The sequence below is a fragment of the Lagenorhynchus albirostris genome, chromosome 15 (assembly GCF_949774975.1).
Source record: "Lagenorhynchus albirostris chromosome 15, mLagAlb1.1, whole genome shotgun sequence".
NCBI lineage: Eukaryota > Metazoa > Chordata > Mammalia > Artiodactyla > Delphinidae > Lagenorhynchus > Lagenorhynchus albirostris.
In genome coordinates this window covers 81,815,438-81,830,347 of record NC_083109.1, presented here as the reverse complement: position 1 = coordinate 81,830,347, position 14,910 = coordinate 81,815,438, and the positions used below count along the sequence as shown (strand labels likewise).

General features: G+C 54.9%; 1 protein-coding gene across 5 annotated transcripts; it reads left to right on the top strand.

Annotated features, from left to right (window-relative positions):
• Window positions 1-43: 43 nt before the first annotated feature.
• Window positions 44-14,809, top strand: CPSF4 (cleavage and polyadenylation specific factor 4). 5 transcript variants are annotated; one of them, XM_060124596.1, is made up of 8 exons: window positions 51-359; window positions 3,086-3,136; window positions 5,293-5,445; window positions 7,681-7,776; window positions 8,169-8,262; window positions 9,358-9,430; window positions 10,936-11,031; window positions 13,876-14,809. In XM_060124596.1, the coding sequence occupies exons 1-8, from the start codon at window positions 257-259 to the stop codon at window positions 13,942-13,944; spliced, it is 735 nt and encodes a 244-aa protein (XP_059980579.1). In that variant the 5' UTR covers window positions 51-256; the 3' UTR covers window positions 13,945-14,809. The 5 variants fall into 5 exon arrangements, with proteins under 5 accessions (XP_059980577.1, XP_059980579.1, XP_059980580.1 ...); XM_060124597.1 differs by having other exon boundaries at window positions 52-359; window positions 10,939-11,031; XM_060124595.1 differs by having other exon boundaries at window positions 53-359; window positions 10,861-11,031.
• Window positions 14,810-14,910: the final 101 nt, after the last annotated feature.

The window sequence follows — 14,910 nt, the reverse complement described above, 5'->3', positions numbered from 1 at the left end:
GCGTTCGGCGAGCTGCTAGCCGGGCCTAGCGGAGCGGCCCGTACTCTGCGCTTGATTGGCCGAGCCTGGGCAGGCGAAAGGGCCGGCGCGGGCTCCGGGAGCTCCCAGCATCCCTCGGGCGGCAGTGGCGGCGGCGGCTGCGAGGCGGGGCGGTGGAGGACCTTGTGCTGCGGGGCCGACAGCGGTTAGAGGTGTGAGGGCGGCAGGGGATCTGATCGGGAGCCGGGCCGGTGTGGCCGCCGCCGCCACCGCCACCATGCAGGAAATCATCGCCAGCGTGGACCACATCAAGTTCGACTTGGAGATCGCGGTGGAGCAGCAGCTTGGGGCGCAGCCGCTGCCCTTCCCCGGCATGGACAGTGAGCGCGGGGTCGGGGCAGGCGGGCGAAGGGCGCGACCGACTCGGCCCCAGGACCCCCATTCTCTGGTTTCGGGACGCCCTCCCCCTCAGTTCGGGAGCTCCTCCCCCTCGGTCCCGGGACTCCTTTCCCCCAATCCAGGGAACCCCCCTTTTCCCCTCATTTGGACTAGGGAGCTCCCCTCTGCCCCGGGGACTATTTTAAGGCAGTCTTCAGAAGGGCAGGACCACGTCCGGCAGTTCAAATAACTCTTGAATGAAGGCAGGTGTCCTGGGTTGGAAATCCTGCTCTCACTCGCACACACTCCCCAACTACAGGAAAGTACTAAGATATCCCCTTTCCCTACCTCCAGGCCCCCCACTTTGAGCGCCCTCTTCCTGCTTTCATCAAAACTGGGCCGTTGGAGGAGTCTTGCTGAGGGAAGGACCCATCTACCCCTCTCTGTAGAACACCCCAGTGAGACTCTCAAGTTCCATTGTTTTCCTAGGACTCGCACTCCTGGGAGCCCATCCCTCACTGTTTCTCTGGACCCCACCTCTGGGTCATTCATCACACCCAGGCAGCTGCATGAGTTCCCTTCACTGTCCCGCTTCGCGTGGTGGCTCCTGGCTTCCCCCCCACCCCAACTCAGGTGGGACGGGTAACACTTTATTTTTATTTCTTTTGACCGCGACCAGGGATTGAACCCGGGCTACGGCAGTGAAAGCGCCGAGCCCTAATCACTGGACCGCCAGGGAGTTACTTGGAACGTCTAGCACTTTAAAAGAAACCAAGTTTCCTTAATTTCTCTCTTTTCCAGACATACTTGAAATCTAACGCTATAGCATTAAACCTCAGAGGGCTCTTAGAGGTCATTGGGTTCAAGCCACAGGTGGGGCAGCTCAGGCCTGGGTGGGGGAGGGGACTTGCCAAAGATGGCTCAGCGCCTGGTGGCTCAGCTCGCCAGGGTTCTTGACCCTTCCACCTGCAGTTCCCCACGCCATCTCCTGTAACTGCCAGAGGACATGGGCCATAGCCCCACGTTCTCCCACGTGTCCCAGGGCTGGTCAAGTCTCCCTGCAGCCTCATTCCCCCCAAGTGGCCACACTTCTGATGCACACGTGACCTCTGAGGTGTCCCTCTCACGCTGACACTTCTGTGTGAGAATGCTTACGCTCAAGAGATATAATTCAAACAGCCTTACTTTATACACACTCAGCACTGTCTCCACTGTACACGGCTCATAAGCCACTGCTCGCATTCAGATATGCACTCTTAAACCTACTCGTTGATACGCGTGGTCACTTTGTGCTTTTACGTGTATGTCCACTCACGCGTGGGCTTTTCCTGTGTTGATGGCACTAGCCTGATGGCATGGAACCCTACGCGCAGGGCGGCTCTTTCTCTCCCTCCCCGCTCCAGCCTGGAAGCACAGATGCTTGAGCCTGTGAGGGCAGGCACAGAGGTGGGGAGCCCACAAACCTGTTCTTAGGGAGGGTCCAGGACATACCTGGCCACAGGTACTGCCTCAGACTTGGTAAGCGCCGTCAACATTCACTGCCTGCCTGAGATCACGGTCAGTGTGTTAGAGGCCAGGGAGGCCACAGCTCTTCTTCCCCCTTCCCTGCACTTCAGTCCCATCTTAATAAGTCCCATCTTAATAAGTCCCATCTTAGTTATGCCCTGAAGGCATACTTCTTTATCCTGTCTGCCTAAAACCCGATCCCCAGGACTCTGGACTTCTTCTGGCTTTAGGGAATGAAACGACCTTAACCTCTGAAAAGAATGAAGGCCCAGAAATACTTTTAAATGATACTTTTTTTAATGTAAGACTTCTCGGACTTTTTGAAATGCAAACGAGTGACGCCCCTGTGACTCCCATCACTGGAACCTTAAATCTGTCCTAGCAAAAGCTGCCTGCTTCCAAGAAGCCAACGAATCTCTTGCAAGTTAGCAAGGAGAGGCACGTAAGTGGGCTTCAGAGATGGTGTCGGTGGATTTCCCATGATGCTAAAATGCCTGTTGATAGAGAAAACTGTGTGGGAAGGCACGGGCTATTTATTCTGGTGGCCATGGCAGGTGAGTCCCTGGGCTCCTTGGGACAGCCCTGGACCCCACTGACTTCCACTGCGCTCAGCTTTTATTCTCCTGTTCCCCTCACCAGGACCAGCTCCATCTGTGGAAGCAGAAGACTGTACTCCTTTAGTTACTGTGTGTTGGTATTGCATGTTAAGAGCAGTCCTGCTCCTGTGTCTTCAGTTACGCTCTTCCCTCCGGAATAGCTTTTCTGAGGCACCTGCCTCTACTCTGGAGCCGGTTCCTCCTCAGAGCCCCCATCCGCTTCTTTGTGCTTCCTGTGAGATCATTCCCTCCCTCTGCCTCAGGTGAAAGTGCCCCTGAATTAGCCCTCTGGGACGTCTGAGTTGGGAGTAATGAATTTCTGTGATCTTGCATTCCATCCTTCCTTCCCCCATCCACTCCGAACTCCTTGAAAGCATCTTGCTTATAGAAGATTCTCAGAAAGCCCTGAATAATGACTGGTCTCAGTGTGGATGTCTCATTTTGCAGGGAATGACTGAACTGAGCTTTTTCCTTGCTTGGTCAGGCTTAGCATTTTTTTGCCACTCTGTTTCCTGTGCCTTGACCCCTCCGTGGGTTAAAGGCCAGAAGGGTTCCCTCCGCATCTTCACATGTCACCAATAGCAGTTACACATCGCTTTGTTTGACACCTCTTCTCCTCTCTGCAGAGTCGGGGGCTGCTGTCTGCGAATTCTTTTTGAAAGCTGCCTGTGGCAAAGGTAAGAGACCCCTGGCTCCCGACGTTCCCCCTGAGGCGCCCTCCACCACCCTGCCCCCGGCAGACTCGCAGGCTCTCAGGTCCCTGGCTCACCCTGCTTTCTGTGACTCGCGGTGTCCCTAGATGCAACTGTGGTCCAGATAAGCTAGGAACGTGGTGGGGTGTTCTGCCTGAATCCTGGAACACAGGCCTGAATCTGGCTCTGAGTCTGCCTTCTCACCTCACTTTCTCTGCAGCCACGAGCTGACCTGTGACATGGACAGAGGCCCCTAGCCCTGAGGTGTTCAGGAACTTTCTCAAGGTCACAGAGTCAGTGAGTGGCTGAGCCCAGGCCTTTTCTGATTCTACAGTGTACACAAGCTCACGTCTTCTGTGTACTCTCATCAAAAAACTCCACGATAGTGTGTCTCGTGGGGTTCTTGTTCATACTAACCAGGTCCCAACACAGGCAGCGTGAACCAGACTCTCTGCTGATCCATAAGACGTACCGCTGGGTGGGACCCTACATGCCATGTACAGGTCTGGGCATTTTTCTTCCTGTAGCCAAATTTATTTGGAAACTAAATTTTAATTAGAAGCTTGAATAGGGCGCACAGAATTACAGCAAGGGGATGGTTTTAATGGATGATTTGGGCAAGTTGTGGTTCTATAATTCAAGTCATTTACTCTGCCAGGTAGATCAGCCAGGTTGACCTCAGGCTCTCTGGTCGGAACATCATTCCTCTGCTGGGCTCCTGGTCTCATTCCCTTGTCTTCTGCCTTTCTGACCCACCACCTTCTGTTAGTACAGCCATCCTTAACACAGGGCACTACGACTGTTTCTGTGTTAACTAATACAGTAGCCACTAGCTCCGTGTGGCTGTTCAAATTTAATTAAATAAAAAATGCAGTTCCTCAATCACACTAGTCGTATTTCAGTTACTTAGTAGCCATGTGTGGCTGGTGGCCGACACGTTGGACGGCATAGATAGAGAACATTCCTGTCATTGCAGAAGGTTCTGTTCAGTGGGGCTGGTCTGGATCTTTCCCAGACACAACCTCATTCTGGTCAGGCCTTCCCAGTAGTCCCTCCAGGTCACCAGTTAGAAATGTGACTTTCCCAGGGTATGGCTCTGTCCTATTTGGGTGATTGATTGCTCAGGTTCTACAGAAGGCAGACCTCCCCCAGTTTGTATACGATGCATTTCTTCAGTTTTGAAGTTGATTTCTTTCTTACTTGTTGGAAGCTAAGTGGGCACTTTTTGGGGTTTGGGGGGTTTTTTGGGGGGGTATAGTTGCTCTACAATGCTGTGTTAGTTTCTGCTGTATGGCGAAGTGAATCAGCTATATATATATATTTATTCCCTCTTTTTTGGATTTTCTTCCCACTTAGGTCACCACAGAACACTGAGTAGAGTTCCCTGTGCTATACAGTAGGTTCTCATTAGTTATCCGTCTGATACATAGTAGTATATATATGTCAATCCCAATTTCCCAATTCATCCCACATCCCCTTCCCCCCTTGGTGACCGTAAGTTTATTCTCTACATCTGTGTCTCTATTTCTGCCTTGCAAACAGGTTCATCTGTACCATTTTTCTAAATTCCCCATATATGCGTTAATATACAGTATTTGTTTTTCTCTTTCTGACTTGCTTCACTCTGTATGACAGTCTGTAGGTCCATCCACGTCTCTACAAGTGACCCAATTTCGGTCCTTTTTGGGCTGAATGAGTGGGCACTTCTAACTAGGGGTAGAGCCCACGCAGAGCCCAGGCTTCTGCTGGTGGTCCTCTTTGCCTTCTGTCTTTTAGGGCAGTGTTTCTCAAACCCCAGTCTTTTACGACCCCTACAAATTTTGCCACGACTGTGTATCACCGGAACTCTTCTTTAACTGAATTAAGAAAAACACTCCTCCCTTCCCCCCCACCTCCCTTAGGCTTCTTAAGTTTCCATCTTATGGAATATCTGTGGGATCATGTTTTGATGTTTTAGATTTTCCTAAGACACATTAAAATTAATCCATAACTATTGAAACTTAAAATGTATGCTCACATGCTGCCGAAAATCACAGTGCCTTCTGCCAGGGCAGTTGGCCACCTTCCAGGACACGCTGCTTTCAGGGGCCGCCTGGGTCCTCACACCACACCCACCCACCCTGACCCATCTTCCTCGGCAGGGGGCATGTGCCCGTTCCGCCACATCAGCGGCGAGAAGACGGTTGTGTGCAAACACTGGCTGCGGGGGCTGTGCAAGAAGGGGGACCAGTGCGAGTTCCTGCACGAGTACGACATGACCAAGATGCCCGAGTGCTACTTCTACTCGAAGTTCGGTGAGGCGTGTGGCAGACTCCCAGCACCCAGACCCCCTGGGTAGGGAGCCCCGGGAGGCTCCACCGAGCACCAAGACCTGGGGGATAAGCAGCTACTCAGGCGCCTGTGATGCCTGCCGACCTCAGCTGGCCCTTCAGTTATGGGCAGTTAGGGTTATTCTCTCGTAACCCCTGTGTCTTCCTAGTGCTTCTGTGTTTTGAGTGCTGGCAGGTACTTTGGGAAGTCGAGGCTAACCCGGTCTCACGGTGGGTCTCACGGTGGGTCTCACGGTGGGTGCGGGAACAGGGCAGCTGGCTGGAGGCCTTGTTTCTGCTCCAGTGGACATTCTCCCTTAAATCAGCTGCTTCTTCCGCAGTGGCAGCTGGTTGCCCACCAGGCTTGAGTCAGTTCCTTCTCTCTGGAAGTGCGATCCTGGGTAGTAGCTTGTCTTTCCTAAATACCCCTTAAGAATAGCTGCTCCGGGGCTGTCTTCTGGTGGCAAAGAACCGTCCTCTTAACCTTGAAAGTGAGATTGCCTTTGTTTCTGCTTAGAGGACACGTGGCCTTGGCTGAACTGAGTGAACCGTGTGGAGAAGCCAGGGTGGTGGGGCTGGCACAGGGCCCGGCGGAGCTGATGTGCTCCGTGATGGAACTAGACTCCCCTGCCTGTGCCCTGGGCGAGGTTGCCCAGGAAGAAGCCCTGTTGGTCAGGATGAGGGTGGGCGCTGGCCCCAGGACTGCTGGCCTCAGGCCCCGGGCAGGAGCCGGCAGGAGGCTGGAAGCCTGCTGCACTCTTTGTGATGGGCCAAGGAACGCTGGGCGTACGGCACGCTTTCAGAGCACTGTTGTCAGAGGAGACGTTAATTATTTCAGCAGCCCAACAGGCTTGGCCTGCTGGCTTATTAATGATAGTTGTGGCTTTTTTTGTAGAGGCAACATAAGCTGAGAAGTCAAAGCACAGACAGATAGGAAACAGGACTCAGCTTCCCAGCTCCCCACCCTCTCCGTCCTGCCCACAGCAGCATGGGAACCAGTAGCAGAAGGGGCAGCAGCTTCTCCATGGGAGCCGTCTCCCATCTGGCCCCAAAGGCAGGAGCCAGCCCTCCTGAGTGGACTCCCGGGGGCGCCTCTGCAAGCTGGCTTGGGTTACCACCTTCCCTGCTGATGGCCCTGGGCCCCGCTGCCCTCCAGGCCTCTGTGACAATCGGCTGCCTGCACTTCCCCTGCAGAGTCTGTCCTGGTGCAGACTCACTGTCTGCAGCTCCTGGCACTATTCCACAGGTGAGGGTCCCCCTTCTAGGCACCGGAGGGACAGTGGTAAAGAGGACAGACGCCGTCCTTGCCCTGTGGTGCTTTTACTCCAGTGGCCCAGGGGATGAAGCAGCTGATTCATCAGTAGGACAAAGAGGAGAATTCACCATATGTGCTCTAAAAGAGACAAACAGTAATGGGGCCACCTGAGGAGATCTTGAGGCAGTGTGGGCAGGGACAGCCTCCCTGAGGAGGGGAGACCTGGGCTGGGGGCCAAAGGCTAAGAAGAACCCCTGGGAGGCCAGTGTGGCTGGGAAGGGACTGGTCTAGACCCCATAGGGGCTTGTGGGTCTGGAAAGGAGTGTGCTCTGAACAGCAGTGATCAGACTGGCCTTTTGTGTGTAAATGGACTGAAGGCAGTGCAGCTGCCCAGGTCGGCAGTGCCTGTACTTGGCTGAAAGATGCTGGTGGCCAGCTGGGCCCGTTGCTCCTGAGAGGAGCTGTCATAAAGGCTTTATCACATTCTACCGTAGGGACCCAGCTGTGAGTTCCCAAATCTTCCCCACTTTTATCGTAAAAGGTAGAGTCCTCAGGCCTTTCCCCTGTACCATCAGAGCTCATCAGAGTGGAACGGTAATTTGCTACTGGTCTCAACTGATGCGTTTTCACATCTGGGCCCCCTACATTGCCAACACCTCTTTTGGGTGAGGGGTGGAGCCGTGAGTTGTTTGATGAGTGTGTACCCTGTGCCTGCCTCTGTCAGTGTCATTGACCCTCAAGGCAGCACGGACATCTGTGAGGGAAGGACCGTCACAGCCCACGTACGAGTCAGGTTACTGAGGCTCTGAGACACCCTGCCCTGGGTCTCAGGGCTCGCCAGGCCGGGACTGGACACCAGACCCACCTGGCCCTCTTTGCTGTACCGTGGCCCCGGCCACAGGAGAAGCACGGGTAGGTCTGGGTCCAGCTCTCCCAGGTGGACGCATGTCTGGTCTTCCCTGCAGGGGAGTGCAGCAACAAGGAGTGCCCCTTCCTGCACATCGACCCCGAGTCCAAGATCAAGGACTGTCCTTGGTACGACCGTGGCTTCTGCAAGCATGGTAGGTGTCCGGGTGGCTGGGCTGCCTGGTCAGAAGCCAGTCCTCCCTCCCCCTGCCCACATGACCCTCTGCTTGTCCTGCCTCTTCCTGCAAAACGTGGTGTTAGGCATTGGGGGGCCAGTGAGTCTTTTTCACACCAAGTCACTTGAGCCTCCCCAGGTTCCCACTGGACCGCATTCTCACCCGTATTTCTGATGAGGAAACTAGTGTTTGAGAGGGTGTGTACCCTGCCCGCTGGCCTACTGAATAAGAGGCAGAGCCAGCACTTGAAGCCCTGTTCTTGCTTTCTGCCCCCAGGCAGCAGTGTGGGCAGAGCTCTGACTGGCAGAAGGGCATGAGGGCATCCCCTGAAGAGGGGACAATCTGAGTGACCCTGGTGCTTGGCTCCACAGGCCCCCTGTGCAGGCATCGGCACACGCGGAGAGTCATCTGTGTGAATTACCTCGTGGGATTCTGCCCGGAGGGGCCCTCGTGTAAATTCATGCAGTGAGTAGCCAGCCCCTGCCCAGGCCCTGCTGCCCCCTGTATCTCCCCTGAGTCCATCGGGGCCTTGGTCACTGGGTAGTGTCAGCACAGGGTCTGGGACAGGGGTGGGAGATGGGGAGGGACCACCACTGCTTCCTGAGCGGGAAGCTCAGGGTAACCTTTACTGTGTCCCAGACCATCTAGGACTCAGATGAAAGCTCTGGGCCCTGTGCTCCAGAAAAGCTCATGTACATGTGACCTCAGATTAAGAACCTGTGCCCTGAAGGAAGGGAGCTTCAGTTTCGGGGCCTCCTATATGGAGGTTCATAGAACCCTCACACGTGAAAGGATGTCCCCGTTTCACACATGGGGACACTGGGGCTCGGAGCTCAGCCGCTGGCAGGGGGCAGGTGGTAGCTCCCGGTCAAAGGCAGATCTGTGACCTCTGGAGCCCAGTCCTTGCGTGGGAGGGCTCAGCGCTCCTCTCCTGGGTCTTGGTGCACCTCTGTCACTTTCGGTGGTTGTGGGGTGGCACTGGGACCATAGAGTAGTGTCCCCCCAACGCCCTGTGCTGCCTCCATGCATGGAAGCAGAGTGTCCTGGTCGCTGCCACGTGGTTGGCAGGTGGCTGGTGCTCCTGACTTGGTCCCACTCCCTAGATGAGAGCCTAGGAGCCTACAGGTGGCCCAGGATTCCTCCGTGTGGGGTGGTGGTGGAGGGCGTGTCCCCCAGACCTCTGCTGTCAGAGGTCTAACACTTGAGGTGCCCCTGCAGGGAAGGGTGTTTGTTGGGAAGGCCTTCTGTGTACAAAGAGCCTCTGGAGAGGCTCTGACAGTACCAGCTGTGTTTCCCTCCTTTCTCTGAGCAGCACACTTGCCCAGGCTCGCAGATAGGTGTAGGCAAAGTGGGTCTGAGTCCAGGCACGTCAGACCTGTCTTCCGCACCATCCCGAGCACCAGCACCCGCCCTACGTCCAGGTGGCTCGTGCGGCTCTGTGCTTAGCTAGAGACTGCTTGTGATTTTCCCGGGGCCAGAACTCGAGAACCCTACCAGCCTAGCTCCTCTCTCACCTCCTCTTCTCCTTTTTCCTGTCCCCTTCTGCCGCTGGGTGACCAGCCCTAGATTTGAACTGCCGATGGGAACCACCGAGCAGCCCCCACTGCCGCAGCAGACGCAGCCTCCCGCAAAGGTACCGTGCCCCGGGCCCGCGGTGCTGCCGGGCCTGGCCGCGCCTTGGCCGCAGAACGCTCAGTGCCCCCGCCTCAGTGTGGGGCCTGCCGGAGACCCGGCTGGAGATTGTGGGAGGAGGCGGGAGAGGAGGGGAGTCACCCTGGTTCCTGCTGAAACTTCAGGGAATGGAGCAGTCTGCACCTTCTCTGGGCTGGAGGGCTGTCTGCTGGAGCCAGATGCCCACCGGGCTTCTCTTCCCTTCTTGCCTGGCGAGTGCAGGGCGGCGTGGGCGCCACACGTCTGCCATTCTTGCTTGCGGTTCAGACCCTTCTCTCTACAAACGGGACTCCCAGTGGGGCGGGAGAGGAAGTGTGGCTGACTGGTTCTCTGGCCGGTGCCCAGCTGCAGGGGGGATGCTGGGAACAGATGGTCGAGGCATCAGCTGGCTCCAGTCTCCTAAGCAAGGGGATCCCACACCCCAGCAGCGGGCTGCTCCCCTCCAGCATGAGGAGAGGGAAATGCCATAAACGAATGGGAATCTGCAGCAGTGACCCCCAACCAAAGGCGCCTTGGGTTTGGTCACAAGATGCGGGCGGGGGCCCAGAGGCAGGCTGGCCAGGTGTCCTAGGCAGGGTCTCAGCGGGCTGAGCAAACTGCCCAGCAATCGTGAAGCCTCACCTCTTACCTGGTTGGACTCTGAGCCCTTTGCCAGAGCCTGCCCGGCCCTCCTCCATGCCAGAGGCCGAGCAGCCAGGAGATGTGGCCACCCTCGCAGCACTGCCTGCCACCTTCAGGAGGATGTGGAATGAACCAAAGAGAACTCCTGTCAGAGCCGGGCATTCCCACGTGTGGATGCGGCCATGACAACCTGGGGTTTCCAGCTTAGGGCTCCTGCAATGACGGGGCCACAGCCAGGGACCCACTCAGTCAGTCGGCGGTGGCCTTGCTGTCCAGGCCCCACCCCAGGCGCCCCCGTCCGCCTTGCTCATGCGGCTCCCTAGCGGAGGGCCCTCTCAGCCCCTAGACCGCAGGTCAGCGTGTCAGCCGCCGACTGTTTTCTGTGACTGTTGCCCGCCGTGTAGGCTCTAAACACCTGGCTGAACCAAGCGTTCATCCTGACCTGAAGCTAGAACCTCACAAACAAAAAAGTAAGGCCTGCTCATGCCCTCGCCCTGCCGCCCCAGAGACTGCCTCGTCTCTTTGGTGTTTTGTTTTCTTTTATTTTTCGTTTTTGTGTGTCTGCATGGTGTTTTTCGGGCAGCGGCTCCTGCCACCGTCACCAGACGTTTCTTTTCCACCTACTCTCCTGAGCCGGGCCACCGTGGAAGCCCTTCTTCCTGCTGGTCACGGTCATGCGGGAGAAGTCCCGCCCTCTTTTTTCCTGTCCCCATTGGTAGTCTGCGTGCACGTGTTTTCCGCAGTAAAACCGTGTTGTATAACTCTTTCCAGCAAAGTAACAATCCGCCATTACAAAGGTCGTCCTCCTTGATCCAGTTAACGAGTCAGAACTCTTCTCCCAACCAGCAGAGAGCCCCGCAGGTCATCGGGGTCATGCAGAGTCAAAACAGCAGCGCAGGCAACCGGGGACCCCGGCCGCTGGAGCAGGTCACCTGTTACAAGGTGAGTCCTGGGGCCGGGGGTGTGGCCAGGGGTCTTCACAGTCAGTGGCTATTCCCTCATTCCCCAGAGAGTTAGCTGATTTTGAAGAATGAAGACATCTTTGTTTTTGCTGATTGAAAGAGTAAAACTGGGCCACTCCAGTGAGCTAGAGACCATGCTACTTCCATCCACGACACACTAAGGCCAGGTGAACAATTAAACACACACTGTTGAATGAAAGGATTGTGCTTGCAAGAAAGGGATGGGAACCTTCCAGAGGCCGGGAACGAAGTGGGAGCACGAATCCAAGGAACAGAGTGAGCCCTGAAGCCTCTGGGTGTCCTCATATCCCAGGTGGGCACACCCAAAGGAAAGGGACAGAAGCTTTAGGCCCTTGTGGGGAGGAAATGGAGTAGAACCTCCACCCCCACCCACTCACAAAACGGGACGTTCAGGGAAAGGGTAAACTTTTTAAAAACTTACTGGAAAACTTGTCCATCTCACTCTCGGCTCAGGATGCAAAGGGGGGTGGGGAGAAAAGCCCTTCTGAGTTTGTCGTCACTGGCAGGCCCTTCCTTGAGTCTGGGCCTGTGTTCACAGCCTTGGTGAGGGCCAAATAGCCACAGACTGAGTTTTCTAATCTAAAACAGCCCCGGATGGGTGAGCCCCTGGCACCCGACTTTGAGAAATTTATTCTCAACCCAGGCCACACAGAATTCCCACAACTAAGGTTCCCCAGAATGAGCTCATAATAAAAATGGTAGAAGGAAACAAGCACCACCGTCAGCAGAAACCACCAACAGTACTAGACTCACAAAGATTTCAGATGTGGAGATTATTAGATGAAATACAGAATCAGTACATGCTTTCTGTAAAAACTTTTAGATGATACAGAAGTGTTTAGCGTACAGAGTGTTGCCCTTTATTCCCACCACTTTCCTAAAAGAGCCACTTTTACTCAGCTGTTCTGTTCTCATGTTTTGTTTTCAATACCCCTTTACACTCCACAACTCCTACAGGGGACTCCACTCAGAGGAGTGCTCTTCTAAACTTTTATTCACACAAGCACAATATATATTTTAATACAAATAGGGCCCTAGTATGTACACTGTTCTGTAATTCCTTTTTCCTTATAACATATTCTGGATCTCTCTGTGTTGGTATAAGTAACTCTAATGTATTTCAGTGGCTACATAATTTTACCAGTTCTCTGTTGGTAAACAGTTCTCCGCCGGTAAACTATTAAGTTATAGTTTTTGCTGCTAAAAATAGTGCTGAATCTGACAGACATTTGTGAGCTCTTGTCTGGTGTCTGGAGCATCCATGCCTACAAGTAGGAGGGCCAAGTCAAAAAGCATATGCCTGTATTGTTCCTAGAACTTGCCTTTGGGAAGAGCTGAGCCACTGGTCACTTCCCACAGCCATCAGACACTCACTGAGCACCTGCTCTGTCGGCTCTGCGCAGAAACCCACTGCTGTCACTCCTTCCCGGGAGGGGTCTGTGTTCTGAGGGAGTGGAAGGCAGGTGCCCAGACACCAAAGTTAAAAGTGCCCACGCATGTAGGGAAGGCCTCCCAGAGATGGCTGAGCCTGAGCCCTAACAGGTGAGGAGAGTATGGAAGGGGGGGCTGTGGAAGAAGGTGAGGGGAGACCAGACAGTTCTCAAGTACAGTGAGGAGACTTGGGTGTCCTGAGTCAGCTGAGCTGTCCTGCCTCCTCCAGAACTTGTCGGCAGGGCCTCTGAAGCAAGCTCTCCTGAGTCCTGGAACCTCAGAAAGATGGGGCTGGGGGTAGGGGACGAACCTAACAACCTCTTCCTACCACGGGCACAATTGATATTAAAGCCATCTCAGGGGAACCCTGATTCCCCAGGACCAGCCGCGGAGGCCAGTGGACAGGCCAAGGGCAGGACGCGGGGCTGCGGAGTCCCTCCCTCTGGTTGTCACACCTGTCAAAGGTCCAGCTGGCAGCTACACAGGCCACTCGTCCACACGAGTTACACCTACAGATCAGAAAGACTTGAAAACATGGGGACTGTGCAGTCGGGGGAATAGAACAGGCCAAAGCCCCGAGTTCCAGACCAAGGAAGCAAGGACTGGGAGGGCCCTGGGTGGGTTAGCGCGGGTTGGGTGCCCCGACGTGTCTCCCGACCCCTTGTTCAGTGCTCGAGGCTGCCACTTCCTTGTAATTCCCTTCTGCTTTCTGAGGAGTAACAAGAACAAATGAGGAGAAGCTAAGGAAGGGTATGGATAATCAGCCGGGACAAGTCAGGGTCCTGCTAGATTTTTTGAAGTGATTCTACCGGGTCTCTTCCCCCAAGTCTAATCATTGTCCCGTCTCTCTGATCCTGTGACCCAAACCTGGCCCAGGGGTAGTGTAGGCAAAAGTATGCACGAGCCAGGAGGGAAAGCTCTTTGGGTGCAGCCCACCCTCTGTCCACGCAGTGAATCCCTGAGTTGGGGGAGGAGCCTGGTGGCTTCTGTTGCGTTGCCGCCTCCCCTGTCTCAGGGGAGTCCCAGAACTGTGCCTTAGAGGTAAGTGACTGGCCAGCCATGCAGAGGGGCTTGGTCCCTGGAGAGGCGGGAGAGCTGTGGTGCCACGGGCTTCTCTTCACCCCACCCCCCACCACAAGAGTCCACCGTGGCCTGCGTGCTCCCTTACACCTGCTGAGCTGCTGGCTGCGGTTTCTGTGCCACTCTACCTCTGGAGCTCCCTTTCCCTCGTGTTTGAATGAAAATCTGTGCCGCTGAGAATTTCAGAGTCCCTGCTCCCAACCTGGAATTTAGCGGGTACTGCCTTAGTTGAAAATTGCATTTGAAACAATGTGTTTTTTTTGTTTCCTCCTTCCCTTCCTGCTGTTTGCAGTGTGGTGAAAAAGGACACTACGCCAACAGATGCACCAAAGGGCACTTGGCCTTTCTCAGTGGACAGTGACAGCAGCTGGAGCCAGCTCAGAGCAGCCCGAGGGGCCCCATTATTGGGGACCACTCTGGGCCATCTTTGGGAGTGTGCATTCAACTGTTTGATGCTGGTACAACTCTGGCTGGAGCTGGCAGGCAGGCATACTGGGTTTTATTCTGAGGGGCTACATCTGTCAGTTTCCTTATCATTTTGCTGTAATCTTTTTTTTTAAGGGGGACATGTGCTCCAGTTCGGTCCCTCAAGTTGGGATCATGTTTGTCTAGGCATCAAGGCCTCCCATCTGGGACTCTGCACACCACCCTCTGGGGAGGGAGGATGTTGTGGGGAAGGGCTTGTGCGCAGCAGTTCTGTGAGGAAGGTGGCCCTTCCCCTCAGGGCCTCCTTAAACACCAGGGGCTGCTGGATCATTTAAAGCTGTGGCCAAGTCACACCTGCTTCCGCCCTGTCCTGCTGATCAGAGGCCGTGCCTATCCATGTGATTTGAACGAGGCAGCCCTTCAGAGCAAGCAAGTGTGGAGTTGCCTCTGCCGGCCCCGCTCCAGGTGGCAGCAGTTGAGAGGACCATGTAGGGCTCTTGAGTGTGATGGCCTTTTTCCTCTGGGTTTATTTTCTCGGGGCACTTGCTCAACAGTGTTTAAGGTATACCTTAAGCTGGGGCTGCAGACACCCTTGAAACAGACGATGCAGTCCATCTGTGCACCTACCTCCTGCCCCATCAAGCATCTGCACCGTCAGACACCTTTGGCCTAGAGGAGAGGACCCTGCCTCTGAGCCTGGAAATATGAAACTGGCACCTGCAACCTGCTGGACAAGTGGGCCTATTCAAGTTCAATTACAAGAACAATTTTTATGAAGTTGATTAAAGCTTGTTTTTTAAGCTCTGTCTCATTACTTCGGGGACTCCATGCCGAGAGGATTCTTGCTACTGGCTGCATTAGCTGCCTGGCACGAAGCTTTGACATTGGTGCTCACTTTTCC

What these genes read in the sequence shown, in the direction of transcription:
- CPSF4 (XM_060124594.1), top strand. Translation starts at nt 257, where the DNA reads ATGCAGGAAATCATCGCCAGCGTGGACCACATCAAGTTCGACTTGGAG. An exon ending in GCCCTTCCCCGGCATGGACA is followed by an intron (nt 360 to 3,085) that starts GTGAGCGCGGGG and finishes TCCTCTCTGCAG; the next exon opens with AGTCGGGGGCTGCTGTCTGC. An exon ending in GAAAGCTGCCTGTGGCAAAG is followed by an intron (nt 3,137 to 5,292) that starts GTAAGAGACCCC and finishes CTTCCTCGGCAG; the next exon opens with GGGGCATGTGCCCGTTCCGC.